This window comes from Salvia miltiorrhiza, chromosome 3 (assembly GCF_028751815.1).
Source record: "Salvia miltiorrhiza cultivar Shanhuang (shh) chromosome 3, IMPLAD_Smil_shh, whole genome shotgun sequence".
Taxonomy (NCBI): Eukaryota; Viridiplantae; Streptophyta; class Magnoliopsida; order Lamiales; family Lamiaceae; genus Salvia; species Salvia miltiorrhiza.
In genome coordinates, this window is record NC_080389.1 from 8,641,446 (window position 1) to 8,656,863 (window position 15,418).

General features: G+C 36.2%; 3 protein-coding genes and 1 long non-coding RNA gene across 7 annotated transcripts; 3 read left to right on the top strand and 1 right to left on the bottom strand.

Annotated features, from left to right (window-relative positions):
• Window positions 1-404: 404 nt before the first annotated feature.
• On the bottom strand, window positions 405-1,895 carry LOC131017376 (uncharacterized). The gene has a single exon (XM_057946106.1). It carries the CDS (start codon window positions 1,753-1,755, stop codon window positions 595-597), a length of 1,161 nt encoding a protein of 386 aa, XP_057802089.1. The 5' UTR covers window positions 1,756-1,895; the 3' UTR covers window positions 405-594.
• A 1,325-nt stretch (window positions 1,896-3,220) lies between these two features.
• On the top strand, window positions 3,221-4,790 carry LOC131018259 (F-box/FBD/LRR-repeat protein At3g26920-like; the record flags this gene model as incomplete). The annotated part of the gene is made up of 2 exons (XM_057946983.1): window positions 3,221-3,487; window positions 4,182-4,790. Coding segments are annotated over exons 1-2 (654 nt in total), but the record flags the coding sequence as incomplete, so codon positions are not given.
• A 1-nt stretch (window position 4,791) lies between these two features.
• LOC131017380 (uncharacterized) lies at window positions 4,792-6,121 on the top strand. The gene is made up of 4 exons (XR_009099578.1): window positions 4,792-5,016; window positions 5,102-5,257; window positions 5,485-5,508; window positions 5,589-6,121. It is a non-coding gene; the product is annotated as an uncharacterized LOC131017380 (long non-coding RNA).
• Window positions 6,122-9,639: 3,518 nt separating this feature from the next.
• Window positions 9,640-13,139, top strand: LOC131017378 (uncharacterized). 4 transcript variants are annotated; one of them, XR_009099575.1, is made up of 6 exons: window positions 9,640-10,332; window positions 10,403-10,605; window positions 10,928-11,898; window positions 12,490-12,559; window positions 12,632-12,739; window positions 12,823-13,139. XR_009099575.1 is itself a non-coding variant. In XM_057946110.1 (6 exons), exons 2-6 carry the CDS (start codon window positions 11,744-11,746, stop codon window positions 12,945-12,947), a joined length of 390 nt encoding a protein of 129 aa, XP_057802093.1. In that variant the 5' UTR covers window positions 9,641-10,332; window positions 10,403-11,743; the 3' UTR covers window positions 12,948-13,139. The 4 variants fall into 4 exon arrangements, 3 of the variants coding, with proteins under 3 accessions (XP_057802093.1, XP_057802094.1, XP_057802092.1); XM_057946110.1 differs by having other exon boundaries at window positions 9,641-10,332; window positions 10,403-11,898; window positions 12,823-12,841; window positions 12,910-13,139; XM_057946111.1 differs by having other exon boundaries at window positions 9,642-10,332; window positions 10,403-11,898; window positions 12,895-13,139.
• The last annotated feature ends 2,279 nt before the right edge of the window (window positions 13,140-15,418 follow it).

The window sequence follows — 15,418 nt, forward strand, 5'->3', positions numbered from 1 at the left end:
AGGCTTTAAGTTGATATATATTTATGTAAATATTTGGTTTAACATGTAAAATTAAGTTATATTTATCTAAATATTAAAATTTAAAAAAAATTCTCTCCTCTCTCATCATTTCTTGAATAAATGAATATCAATTCATTTTTATTTTTATTTTTATTTTTTTAACTTCTTTTTCCCTTTTTCATAATATCAATTATTATTATTGTGAATATTTCTTTATTTTTTATTTTTTTAATATTAAGCTCAAATATATTCAGTTAAAAATATTTTTTATTATATATATTAATATGATAATTGAGTTGGTATCAATTTTATATAAATATAAAATTATACTATAAATGTTTGCAAATTCTAGTTTACTTTGTAAACAGTAAATAATACTTAAAAATTAAAAAGAAAGAAAAGAATTAAAGATACAAAACCAGTACATTAAGATCGTAAATATGTAGTCAAACAAATTTAATCAATAATCAAGGAAAACCTTTTGCTAAGATCCAATCATTACTGTACTAGAAGAAAAAAAAAACACTTTTCAAATATCTGAACAAAAATGCAGATTATAATAAAAACTTTAATCTAAAAAAAATCATTGCATCACTAATGTAATTCTTTCCTTCTACCCGCGCTGGCGCCGCCGTGTCTACCGCCGTCTGGAATATTGTTGCCACCGCCGCACGCTATCCGGAACTCAATCCCGTACACGAAACACGAGAACAGGCCGCCGTCGGAGTTCCGCCGCGAGTGGCGGTCGCTTATGTTTGACAACTCCGACTGATCGCCGTCGTAAACCACCCTCCGCCACCTCTCTCCAGTGGTTCGGGTTCTGTATCCTTTGGCTATGGCCTCTTCCATCGTCAGCTCCCCGACAACTGAGCTCCTCGAATCATCGGCATCCACGTGTCTGATGATCGGGCGCCTCACCACCGGAGGCGGCGGCTGCATCTTCATGGCCAGGTCAGCCGCCACGATGGAGGCCGACGGCCCGATGTCGGAGCACAGCTCCGACCCGTTTATCATGGACCCGTTGCAAACGGATCCGTTGATCATAGATCCGTTGCAAACGGATCCCGCCTTTAGAGGGAAGTCATCCGGGTTGATCTCGGATTCGCTGGAGGAGCGCCGCCACAGCTGGATTTTCTTGCGCCAACCGGCGTCGCTGCCGCCTTCTCGATGATTACCCGCTTCCCGAGGCGGGGCGGGGCCCTTTCCGTAGATCTCGGAGAAGTTGTCTTGGTGGTGCTGCCGGAGCATGGCGCGGAGGCTGTGGTCATGGAAGGTGATGCCCATGTTGAGGATGCCCTGAGGGGTGCCGGAGGGGCGACGGACTTGGAGGGCGATGAATCTCGTGCTTTGTTGCGACGAGGCCTGGAGGACCGGGGCGAGGAGGTCGCTGACGAGGACGTTGACCGTCCCCACGAGGACGTGGCGGAACCACGACACCGTGTAGATCTCCACGTGGAGGGCCGCATTGGCATCAAACAAGGCCTGAATGTCCACGTGGAACGTGAATTTGTCGTTCCACGTGGGATTCGTGTGGTGTTGGTCGGTTCGGGTTGTGACCTTCTGGTCAGGGTTGATCCATGCGACCGCGTAGGTGCGCATGGATTTCGAAAGGGGGGTTAGATCTTGAGCGGATATGAGGCTGATCTCGAGGACCTGGGCCGGGAGGGGTGCCCCGGCGGGGCCCGAGGTGGAGGGCGGTGGCGGACCCTGAGTGGTGATGGTGGAGGTGGCGGCGGGGGTGGCTGTGGGATCCATTCGTCGCCCGTGGTGGGATGCACGGACGAGTAGTGGGAATTGATGGAAGTAGTGAAGCGAGGATGAATGTTGAGTGGTTGTTTTATTTTGGATGTGTGGTTGCAAGTTATTGTGGAAGTTTTATTGTTAATGATGTTTTTTTACCTTTACTTCTTGAAGTTGAAATTCTTTTATGTTTGTGGTTGCAAGTTATTGTGGAAGTTTTGTTGATTTTTTTCCTATGATGTTTTTTGACCTTTATTTCTTGAAGTTAAAATTCTTTCAAATTTGTTTGGCTACAAATGACCAGTTCTTTGCTTCGATGTAGTTCGCCAAAATTCCCATGAGAAATGGAAGAATGTTCGGAGCTAATAATTTCGTGTTTAAAAAGGATTAACCACACGACAAATATCATATTTTGAAAAGAAAAATCAGATTGTACTATGGACAATATAAAAATAGGGTTATTATTAAATTATAGTTTAAATTTCAATGTCGTGATGACTTGTAGTTCGAAGTTAAAATATTACAAAGAGAATCTCGATTCTCACACACTCTCTAATGAGGTAGTCTTGGATGCACCCGAGTATACCGTACAACTGAGTTATATTTTTCACTTAGACTTTGACCCGTACCCTGATTTGGACTCATATTCTGACCCAAATCATATAAATAACACTATTTTAGATACGGATCAACCCGATTGTCACCTGTGTGTACCTAAAATTTTGTGCTCTCCTAATAGGATACTTTAAATTGTCTTATTACATTGTCCTATTCACAATCCGCCTTGATTCAGTTATATTACATAAATGTGTAGTGATTTTTAGACACCTAGGCTAAAAACCGATTTTTAGGCTTAAAATGAATGGGCCGATTTTTTCACAATTAGTGGATTGACTAAAATATCATCTTCTTAAAATACTAAAGTAATTTGAATCTAATCCTATTTACTTTGTATTTTTGTTTTTCCCCCTATTTTTCCGTTTTTTCGAAAATAGTTTTTTTTTCTGAAAATTTTATGTTTTTTTTCGAATTGTTATTTATTTATTTATTTCCGAAATTTTATTATTTTTATTTTTTTTCCACGAATTTATGAATTGTTGTATAAAAAATAAATAAATTAGTGAACTTGGAAAAAAATATAAAAACCGAAAATAATAACAAAATCGATTGAATATATTTTTGGAAATGATATTTTAGACAAATTACTAAATAATAAAAAATCGATCAAATTAAATATTAAGCAAAAATCGATTTTTTATGAAGGTGACTAAGACACCTGGTGTCCAAAAATCTTTTCCCATATCTTTATTATATTTTATTTTAAAATTATTTTAAACATTATATATTTATCCAATAAATTATATTTAGTAAAAATAATAAAATAACTAATGGGGATAGTCTAAAGATTGAGATGGATTGAGTAACAATTAAAAAGCGACAATTCGAAATCAATTGATTGGCTCAAACCGAGCGTGTGGGCCCAATTAAAAGTATCCCTAAAAAGTATTTAAACCCAAACAGTCGAAAAACGAACCCTCTGCCTCCCGTACCAACGAACTGAATCGAAAATTGAAACTCAAAAAAAATTCATCAGCAAAATCTTTTTAAAATCTATTCGAAATTTAAATTCTGTATCTGTTATCAATTTGATCGGTAGAATTGAGGAGCAGACTTTTTTGAGGTAGAGGAACAGACTTTATTGATGGAGCACAAGGCGATATCCAGAAAACGAAAGAAAGAGGAGGTGGTGGGTGGTAGATTTGTGTTCAATTAATTTGCTTGTTTTCAATTAGTCTCACATAGTTTTGTTTAAATGCTGCCATAATATGTTCAAGTTCAACTGCAGAATTTGAATCAATACTGCTGGTATTGATAGGTTAACTGATGATGCACTAATTGACATTCTATTGTTCAATTTGTGCTTTGGATAATGTGTTACTGATAAAAAGAATTTTGAGATAAAATGGTTGTATTGATAACTTAATTTACGATACCCTATTTGACATTTTGTCCTTGTGCTGTGATTAGGTGCATATGTTAATTTTCTATTAACATATTATTATATGGTGTGAATGGCCTCTCTAAATTTTGTGATAATATGTGGATATGCAGGGAATAGATGGATGGTAATCTTGGTATTGGAAACATAACTAATGATCTATTAATAACAGGGATTAATGAGGCCAAAGGTCTCAGGTTTGAGTCTACAGCGTCGTTGTCTTTAAATTTGATTGCCAATTTACCAAAAAATATAATAGTATGTGGTGTGAATGGCCTCTAGATTTTGTATAATATGGCCAAATGCAAGGAATAGATTAGATGGTAATCTTTGTATTGTAAACTTAACTAATGATCCTAATGTGAACATGCTATGTCAAATATTTGTACTTGGTGCGAATATATGCCCTCTTAATTTTTTTTGATAATATGTGGAAATGCAGGGAATAGATGGTGCTAATAAAAAGCATAGGAGCGATAATGGTGGTATTGACAAGTTACCTAATGATGTACTAATCAACATTGTGTCTCGCATGAGCTTCAAGGAAGCCGTGAGGGCGAGTGTCCTTGCACGTAGATGGAGATGTCTGTGGAAGTTTTACCACGGGACTATGCGATTTGATGTTAGGGATATCTCCCCCAGAAACCTAATGGGAATAGAAAAGTTCAAGTCTTGCGCGAATACTGTGATGGAGCTTCATCAAGGCCGGGATGTTGAGGGCGTTGTCGTTCACCTTGAGGGCATAGTGAATGGTGGGCTATTTCAGCCGATGAGCCGTGCACTCGATGAATTGGTGTATTTTGCTACTCATAAGGAAGTTCAAACGCTCGAAGTGAAGCTCTCATTGAAATTCTTGAATTATCGCAGATATGAATTACCACATGTTGGGTGGTTGAAATCCCCTTTGCCTTACAGCAGCCTGAGAGCCCTTAGATTGACCCATGTTGATGTCACTGACGAGCAGGTTTGTTATCTCCTAGCGTCGTGTCACAGTCTCGAAGAGCTCTGCATACGGTCCGCTAACAAGCTGAACAATCTTCGTGTTGTTGGAGATAAGCGGATGCGGTAGTATCAAGAGTCTTGAGATATCTGCAGTGGGACTCGTCTCGTTAACATATGGAGGGAGTAAAAGCTGCAGGCTGTTGCTGAAGAATGTTCCGAATGTTCGTGAACTTGCTCTTGTCGATGAATTGTGTCTGTGCTTTGTTCTGGAACCAGAGAAGCACTCGAGCTATTCCCCTCAGCTGGAGAAGCTTGTGTTGGATATAGGAAAACTGGTTTGTGGCCAAACACACAAACTCTTCATACGCTTGTTCATATAAATCGTTAACATGTGTTTCTGACTCTTCGATTTTTTCTCAGGATAACCAGTACAGATGAATTGTTGCCCCTCCCGATTCGCCTCAACTCTGCTCTCTCATACGGCTCGAAGTGAAGGTTTACACATTGCTCGGTCGAAGGCTCCTCTTCACACCGTTGATCAAGGGATCTCCACATTTACGCGAGTTCAAAATTGAGGTAAATCATTCCTCGCACAAAGATTTAAAATGCTCGTTAACGTTTCGTGGTCTTGTCAAGCTACAAGAAACGTTATATATAAACTTGCCAAGGTGTAAGGTTGATTGATAACTAGTTAAAGAATCAATGATTCTTATGAGATAGATTGAAAGTTACAAGATCTTGAGGGTGCTACTATTGATATAGACAAGTTCTAATCCATTTGTGTTTTTCTCATGTTGTCACAGCTAAGCTACTCAGTGTACCCACAGGTACTCCAATCTAACTCTACTTGTACATTTTTTCTTGAAACTCTTAAGTAATCCAAAGTTCTTCTTCTTCATCATGATAGAATCATACAAGGCCAGCATTTCCTGGTATAATATCGAAGGCCGGGAGATTCGTTCATAGAAATCTTAAGGTGGTTGAGATGGCCGGGTACATAGGGTGTAGTTGTGCAGAAGAGTTGCTGTTGGAGTTGATGAGGAAATGCCCATCAATCGAGAGGATTGTCATTGATACTGAGAGTGATTATTATTCTGATAATCCTCGATTATCCCGTGAAAGTCGTTCGAAAGGAGGCAGACTTACATATGGCAGGCGATGGTATATGAGGTCAACCACACGGAACGTAGCAAAAGAGTGCGCCCAACGTTTCGTATCGAAAATTCTGAAACAGATCGAAGTCAGCGTTTCATGATAAGTGTTTGTTTATGTTTTGCATAAATTCTCTTGTTTGTGCAAATCACTCGCATATTCTAATAGGACACTTGTAAGTGTATTATCAGAGTATGCGAGTGGTCCGCATTATGCAAACGTATGCGTAGACCTCCTTTATGTGTTGATTTGCTGCCATATTTGAAGGTATTTATTTATTTGTTAGTATTTTATTTTGGTCGAATTTGAATGATACTAGTTCCATTGATGGAGTAGATCCTTATATAGTCTTATGATCTGAAAAAGGTGATGATGAATGAGAATAGCGCATTCAGATATGCCCAGAAAACTTGAACTGAAATTCATAAAATTAGTTTCTATATTTTTATTTTTTTTTGACTTGGGGGGAGTTGGGGAGGGGGAGCAATGGGATTTGAATCCGGGACCTCACTGTTCACACACACAGGAGGTCGCACCGCTTGGTGTCCCAAGAGGACGAAATTAGTTTCTATATTTATCACCTCATGAATATTAAGAATACAAAATAATAATTCTCTATTTGCCGTATTTGTTTGCTATGTGATTTTGTATGCAATGCTTTCAAAATGAATTGAGCATGCCCTTTAAATACGATTTAAGTTCTACAAAATAGTAATGTATCAGAATATTCTTGAACAAAATTCTGTCCCACTCTTCTATTCTCTTTCTGTAACCATATTTAAAATTTAGAGGAAGTGGTTCAAATGAGTCTGTGATGTTTATCTTATAAAATAGGAATAATTTTAGTCCTAGATCATGAAGATCCAATAGTGAATTTATGACTTTTGTAAATAAATTAATGGCTGAGGGTTCGAATTTTGTAAATGGAAAAATTTCTATTTATTTTTTAATTCATAATTTTTTATAGTAAATTCATAGTGGGGCTCATTTTATATAATAAATGCGGTTTGTACAATAACAACTTTATATATCAGAGTATAAAATAGAAATAGATTTACACCATTGATCTACCTGTATTCTAACGGTTGAAATTTAATATTTGAATATAGTATATAAATGTCTAAAATCTATGTAGGATACGTCTGAATTTGTAATGTCTAAAATCTATGTAGGATACGGTTGAAATCTATGTAGGATATGACTAATTCTATACCAAATAACATATAATTGAAGGCAATGACATTATAATAAAGTATTGAAGTCAATATAATAATAAGAAAATGAACTACTATAGGGTAAATAATGAAGTCGATATAATAATTATACTCAATGAAATAAAGTTTAATTAATTAATTAAAATAAATTAGTGAAGTTGAAAAAAAAATGAATCGTACGATTGGATTTTGTTCGCAATACCAAATAACATATAATTGAAGACAATGTATTATAATAAAGTATTGAAGTCGAAATAATTAAACTCAACGTTCATCTAGTTTAACTATATAATTGAAATAAATTAGTGAAGTTGAAAACAAAAATAAAATAAAATGAATCACACGTATGGATTTTACTCGGAAAACTATATAATATATACTTGAAGACAATGTATTATAATAAAGTAAAGTAATCGATATGATAATAATAAAATGAACTATTATAGTTTAAATAATGAAGTCGAAATAATTATATTCAATGAAATAAAGTTGAATTAATAAATTGATATAAATTAGTGGATTTGGAAAGAAAAAAAAATGAATCATACGTATGGATTTTGCTCGGAAAACTATATAACATATACTTGAAGACAATGTATTATTATAAAGTGTTGTAATCGATATGATAATAAGAAAATGAACTGCTTTTGTGTGAGTAACGAAGTCGAAATAATTATATTCAATTAAATAAAGTTTAATTAATTAATTGAAATAAATTAGTGGATTTGAAAAAAAAAATGAATCATACGTAGGAATTTTGCTCGGAATACTATATAACATATACTTGAAGACAATGTATTATAATAAAGTGTTGTAATTGATTTGATAATAAGAAAATGAACTACTATTGTGTGAGTACCGAAGTCGAAATAATTATACTCAATGAAATAAAGTTGAATTAATTAATTGAAATAAATCAGTGAAGTTGAAAAAAAAATGAATCATACGATGAGATTTTGTTCACAAAACTATATAACATATACTTGAAGACAATGTATTATAATAAAGTAAAGTAATCGATATGATAATGTGTTGGGTCCTAGAGGGTTGACTGAACATGTGTATGGAGGGGGGAGGGGGGAATACATCTGTAGAGACCTGTAGGCTAGATTGCATAGGTGCGGGGGGCGGGTGCGGGAGCGATACGATTCCAGTGCGGGGATACGGATTTTTCAAAAATGGTAGGGTGCGATTCGTGAAGGATACGTCCGTGTTATATATATATTTTATTACATATAACCAATCAAATATATATATATATATATATATATATATATATATATATATTTTTATTATATATAAAACCAATCAAATTTATAAGGTGCGATTCGAGGATTTAGAAGAGTTAAATTAGAGAGTATAATGTATTAGTTCAAATATTTAATACTACATTTAAGTAAAAATATATAAATTGAGCCCAACAAAATTAAAGTATGACCCATAAAATTAAAATAAATCGGCCCATGAGATTTAATTATCCACCAAGAAATCGGCCCAATTAGAAGTCAAACCCATTTTCTTCACAACCACCCTTTTCTCTCTCCTTCCTCACACCCACCGCCCCCTCTCTCTCTAATCTCTCTATCGGCTCATTCATTTTCTCTCTCTCGAAACTGACCACGCCGCCGCCCTCCTTCCGGCGTGAATCTCCAGCAGTCGTGCCCCCTCCACCGCGAATCTCCGGCAGTCGCACCCCCTCCACCGTGAATCCCCGGCAGTCGTGCCCCCTCCACCGCGAATCTCCGGCAGTCGCACCCCCTCCACCGTGAATCCCCGGCAGTCGCGCCCCCCTCACGGCCCCTCCACCTTTGCCACCGCCTCCGATCTGTCCTGCCTCTCTCTCTCTCCCACGCGTTTTTGACAGCAGACGGCCAAGGAGGGCCGCCGTTGCCACTGCTCCTTTCTCGGCTGCATCAGCGGCGCCTGCCCTTCAGCCCCGCCGCCCTGCTCAGCCGCCTCGCCTCCTGCCAGCCAACAGCCGTCCGTTGAGAGTGAGAATCCCGATTCGCGAATCGGATTCGCGAATCCAATTTTTTTTTTTGATTTTTGGGGGGATTCGCCAGGTGGCGAATCCCGTGCGAATCCCACGCGAATCGCGCCCGCACCCGCCCCCCGCGCGAATCGGATACTGCAATGTGTTGGTTTATGGCGAATCCGTGCATCCCAGCCTGTAGGTTATTTTTCGCAAATCAAAACAAACTAACCAAATTTCAGTTAGAAAATGGTTGTAAACTGATACTGAAAGACTGCAGTAATTTTGACATCAGTTGAGCACTGGGCTTTAACTGATATCCACGTAAGGCTTCAGTCTAGAGTTTGTAAACAGAGTAGAGTTATTGATCTCACTGACTATCAGTTGAATAGTCAATTAGACAAATAACTCAGCAGCGAAAATTAAACTAAGTGCGAATAGCCTTTAGAAAAGGTTTGTCACTTGTAAATCCTCAATTACACTTTTCAGTTAAGTCGGTTAAGTTGAAAACAGTTTTAACACAGATGAACACTACAACAAAAATTGAAATAGAAACCACTAAAAAGAAATCGGTTTTTGCTTAAAACCGGTTTTTGCTTAAAACCGGTTTCGTAGCTTGAAAAACCGGTTTCGTAGGTACAACCGGTTTCTATTTAAAAAAAGTGCGCTAATAGAAACCGGTTTTTCATTACCGGTTTCTTTATTGCGGTGTCGTAGTTACATTATGACACCGGTTTTAATTAAACATATTAAACCGTTTTTAAACCGGTTTTAAAGGCTTTTTCAGAATTAAAAAAAAAAAAAATTTTGAAAAGAGAAGAAATCAGTTTGATCGTTCAAACACATTAGCCCTAATTAACCCCAAATGCGCCGCGCCTACCACCTTCTTCCCAAATCTGCCACCTATCTTCTTCTTCCCAAATCTGCCGCCTACCTACGATCTCTCCGGCGCCGACTCACCCCGACCAACGCCACTCGTTCCTTGCGCCGCCGCCGTCGTATCAACAGTCAACGCAGCCACGAACCACGTCCTCTGTCGCCTCTCTCCAATCATAAAATCGTAGGTTTCCTCGCCGCCGCCGCCGCCACAATCTCCGCCGGTCAGCAAGCAACGAAAAACGACGCTACTAGTGTTTTTCTGATCCCCTTAGCGCCATACTTCGCCGCCGCTTTGAGCTGCTGCTGTACTCCAGAAACGACGCTGCTGTCAAGTTTTCTCCGGTCGCCGCCACGCTGCTCTGGTTTACCTTACTGTACGGCAGCACGTGCATTGCTCTTCCGGTCTGTTCTCGACTTAGCCGCTGCTCCTTGAGGTTAGTTTTATGTGTAGCTTGTTTCATCCGAGTATTTACGCTACTCTGAGTGTTTTTCTGATCCCCTTAGCGCCATACTTCGCCGCTGCTTTGAGCTGCTGCTATACTCCAGAAACGACGCTGCTGTCAAGCTTTCTCCGGTCGCTGCCACGCTGCTCTGGTTTACCTTGCTGTACGCCAGACGAGGCAGGAGCAGAATTAGCTGCTTCAATCGGAGGGCAGCACGTGCACTGCTCTTCCGGTCTGTTCTCGACTTAGCCGCTGCTCCTTGAGGTTAGTTTTATGTTTAGCTTGATTTCTTTATTAATTACAAACAGAAAATTAGTTTTATGCTGCACTACAATCTTGTTTCATCAGAGTATAATTATGCTGCACACACACACATTCTCGGTTGCTTTGCTGTTCTTGAATTTAATTCCAGGAAAGTGACATAGCAGACCCTAAAGAGAAAACTCTAGCTTTACTTGACTGCGTGAATATGAACATAACAAGTAGTACTAATACTTATAGCATCAACTTTGTATTTAATTGTCCTAGTTGAAAAGTTGAAAGCTATTCTTATTTGCCAAATCTAATGTGAGATGGTTGCTAGCAGAGAAAGTTTAGAAAACAGAAGAAGCCTTGAGGATAGGAAGAAACTTAACAGCTCAAACTTAAGGGAATTTAATATAATTGGATGCATTCAGCGGCAAATGGCTAAGTTACTTGCGCTTGATTTTCAATTAGATTGTCTCGACTACCAGGCAGAGAATTGGTATCATGCTGATCTTGACTTAGAAACTTTTAAATTACTCCAGGTATAATTGCATCCTCATATCCTTAAAGTAAATTGTGTTGCTCAACACCTTTGTCATTCAATATAAAATAACTACATCTTGATGAAAAAAGCTACTACTAGAAATACCTACTTGTTAGTTGTTGCCATTACATTTTCGAATTGTAATTACTGGAGTCCTAATGGGCTAGGTTTCTTTCCACGGTAAAAGAACTCAGAAAGCTATACTGCTTCTGCTATGAATTTTGTCAATTTTGGCTTTTTTTTATGAGAACAAAACTATATCCATTTGTTTCTCCCAAAACTATACATATACCATGGTTTATGTACAATTTCCTACAATAGCATCACATTTGTTCAATTAGCTAGTTTTAGTATTATTATTATTAACGGGGTTTCATGACTAATTAATTTTATATGCGTGTGATCATTTAGTCTCTTATTTGCTTATCTATCGTTGCTTTATTGCATTGGAAATCTTGTAAGAAATGTATAAAATGTTGTTAGTTGTTTATATAGGTTCATAATGGATAAAACATGGATGTCAAAGAATAGGTTGACTGATGAGTATAAAGTTGGAGTAGAGTCTTTCATGCAATTTGCCATGCAAAATTCACCTGATGATGCATTGATGCCATGTCCGTGCGCAAAATGTGGAAATTTAATAGGAAAAAGACTAATCTTGTAAAGTTGCATTTGTTGAGTAACGGTATCGATTTAACATACCATACATGGATATGGCATGGAGAAAGATCTATATCAAATTACTCAATAACGGGAGTTATTGAATGGTAAGTCATTGTTGTTTTACTATTTTCGTACTATGTATTTTATAATGGGATAATTGCGTGAAAATACACAAACTTTGCCAAAAATCCATATTTGACGCGAAGTTAGGATTTTACATTTTAATACACCAACTTTCGTTGTTGTCCAAATTTGACACGACTTAATTCTTAAAAATTCAAAAAACAACCCCTTTTTGTAAATAATAATACAAAGACCCACTTATGTTATTATTTGGGACATTTAAACCAAAACAAGATATTTCTTTATGATGTTTTCTTTTAATCTTTGATCCGCGCATAAAATGGTTTAAAAGAAAAACATCATAAGGAAATATCTTGTTTTGGTTTAAATGTCTCAAACTATAACATAAGTGGGTCTTTGTATAATTATTTACAAAAAAGGGTTGTTTTTTGAATTTTTAAGAATTAAGTCGTGTCAAATTTGGACAACAACGAAAGTTAGTGTATTAAAATGTAAAATCCTAACTTCGCGTCAAATATGGATTTTTGGCAAAGTTTGTGTATTTAGGTGCAATTTTCCCTTTTATAATTTATTAGTCCTTGAATTAAACTCTTTATGTCTCATATATGAAGGGCGTTAAAGATGTTCAATGCCACGATGCAGAGGAAAGGAAGAAAGACACTAAACTGGTCAATACCTAAGGTATGTAACTTCATAAAAATAAAATAAATGATAAGGAATAAACTTTTCATTAGCAATTTAATTTGAATGTAGGTTCCTAAACAATCTGACAACTCTCAGTGTGGTTTTTATGTCATGAGATATATGAAAGATATTATTGAGTCTGCTAATTTTGAGAGGATTAGCTCGCTGCAATTATTGGTACGTAATTATTATAATTATATCTTGTTGAACATATTTGATGGTTTGCCATATTCTTATGAGGCATATCTATTACTTTACAGTTCAATAGCAAAAGTTATTCTAGTGTGGAGATTGGTGAAGAACGGAGGGAGTGGGCTGATTGTGTTTTGCAGGTAATATGATCAAAGCTAACTTGGATGCAAAGAGGAAAGAAGACCATATTTAGTTTTTGAAAAATTGAGGCTTCAAGAACATTTGATTTTGAGAGTTGATATTAGATTTTGTCTTCCTAGAAACTTGATATTAGACTTTCTATTGTTATATTGATAGTTGAAACTTGGTGCGAGACATTGGAGATGATTGTAACGTACGTTGGTGCTAATTGATTGTGTAATTCGATATTTGTTGTTATTAGTTATATATAATTTTATTTAAAAAACTGTTTTTATAGGGCCTACAAAATGTATTTAAAAATTATTTTTTTTTCCTTTAATTTAGCTACGAAACCGGTTATAAACCGGTTTCTATAAGTGACTTCTTTGCGGTTTCTTTTATGGTAATAGACACCATTAATTGTTGTGCTAATAGAAACCGGTTTATAACCGGTTTCTAATCTATCTACGAAACCGGTTTCTATCAGCGCCCACTTATAGCGGTGTCTATTACCGCAAAAGACACCGCTAAAAAGTCACGCTAATAGAAACCGGTTTTAAACCGGTGTCATAAGTACTTACGAAACCGGTTAATAACCGGTTTCTATTAGCGCATTTTTTAAGACACTTATAACACCGGTGCCTACGAAACCGGTCATTTTAGTACATAGAAACCGATTTTTAACCGGTTTCTATCAGCATTTTTGTTGTAGTGGAAGGAATAACTGAAAGCAGATAAAGAACACAAGAGTTTTTATATGGTTCAGAAACAACATTCCTACTCCACGTCCAGATGATTAGTTTGACAAACACTCTGGGCTAATGCATATATGTGCACAACAAATCTACCAACCCACTCTGAGTTGGATTTCTCGCTCACTCTTAGCACGCTTTGTAACACCCCAAATATTTAGATTTATTATTGAGAGTGAATTTCTAGTATTTTCTTTTGTAGCTTAATTTTTAATAATTACGTGATACATATAGATATGCACCATTAATTTTATTATTATTAATTCGATTCCTATTAGAACTAGAACTCTTTTATCATTTTTTTATTCCTAATCTTATTAGGAGATTTATATAGAATACAATCTTTATAATTATCAAACTCCTTTAAAAACTAGTATAAATAGAGGCACAATTAGTACCCTAAAAAAAAAGAGACACACGCGGAACTAGGAAGCAAGAATTTAAGCAAAATCGGAACGGTGCGATTAAGACCTTCATTCCGGATTTAATTATAAGTCCCGATATTAAGGTGAGGGATTATATGCTTGTGGTTATATTCATGTATGTTTTTATATGCTCTTATTTCATGTTTGATTATACTTGCTCAGCCATGTAGAAATACATGTTCAGCCATGTAGAAATACATGTTCAGAATATTAGCCATGTTGAAATACATGTTCAGGGGCTTTCAGTTCGCCCATCAGATTATCAGTATATGTGTATGATAATGTGAATTATTTGCATGTTTAAGCATATGTGAATATTTGCATGGTTTCTCACTGAGTATATTTTCAATATGCTCACCCCTTATCTTTTCAGTTTTGCAGTTCCAGAGTCGAGGTGGCCATGGAAGTGGAGGATGACTAGGGATAGAGATTTTTGCATTGAACTTTTTAGTTGAACTTGTTAAGTCTTAGTTTATCGTTTTATTTTTTTATTTCACTTTTATTTTACTACTTTAGTTTGGCAAATTGATTTTTAAATTAGTTTGAATTTTTCCTTATAAATCAAGAAATTATTATTCTACTATCTTTTGTTCTCTAAATTTTTAAATAGTAAAGTTTATGAAAAATTGGGGTGTTACATAGTGGTATCAGAGCGGGTCTACTTTCCTGTAGACTCGTATTTCAAAAAAAAAAAAAGATTTTCTTTTAAAAGATTAAACAAGCCTAGTCATTCGAAACTCATGCGCTGCATCGACTCCAAGGTATGTGTTTTAATTGTTCAAGTATATGGCGTTATGATGTTTTACATGATATTTTTTATGATGCTTTTACGTTCTACTACTATTATGTTCAATTTTGATAGAACAAGTTATGACAATTCAAGAAACGTGACTAGAAATTTCGAGGACGAAATTTATTTTAAGTGGGATAGGTTGTAACACCCCAAATATTTAGATTTATTATTGAGAGTGAATTTCTAGTATTTTCTTTTGTAGCTTAATTTTTAATAATTACGTGATACATATAGATATGCACCATTAATTTTATTATTATTAATTCGATTCCTATTAGAACTAGAACTCTTTTATCATTTTTTTATTCCTAATCTTATTAGGAGATTTATATAGAATACAATCTTTATAATTATCAAACTCCTTTAAAAACTAGTATAAATAGAGGCACAATTAGTACCCTAAAAAAAAAGAGACACACGCGGAACTAGGAAGCAAGAATTTAAGCAAAATCGGAACGGTGCGATTAAGACCTTCATTTTGGATTTAATTATAAGTCCCGATATTAAGGTGAGGGATTATATGCTTGTGGTTATATTCATGTATGTTTTTATATGCTCTTATTTCATGTTTGAT

Excerpts from the sequence above, each read along its gene's own strand:
- LOC131017376 (XM_057946106.1), bottom strand. The coding sequence starts at position 1,755 with ATGGATCCCACAGCCACCCCCGCCGCCACCTCCACCATCACCACTCAG.
- LOC131017378 (XM_057946109.1), top strand. The coding sequence starts at position 11,744 with ATGTCCGTGCGCAAAATGTGGAAATTTAATAGGAAAAAGACTAATCTT. Across the intron at positions 12,560-12,631 it reads TAAACTGGTCAATACCTAAG|GTTCCTAAACAATCTGACAA; the intron begins GTATGTAACTTC and ends ATTTGAATGTAG. Across the intron at positions 12,740-12,822 it reads TTAGCTCGCTGCAATTATTG|TTCAATAGCAAAAGTTATTC; the intron begins GTACGTAATTAT and ends ATTACTTTACAG.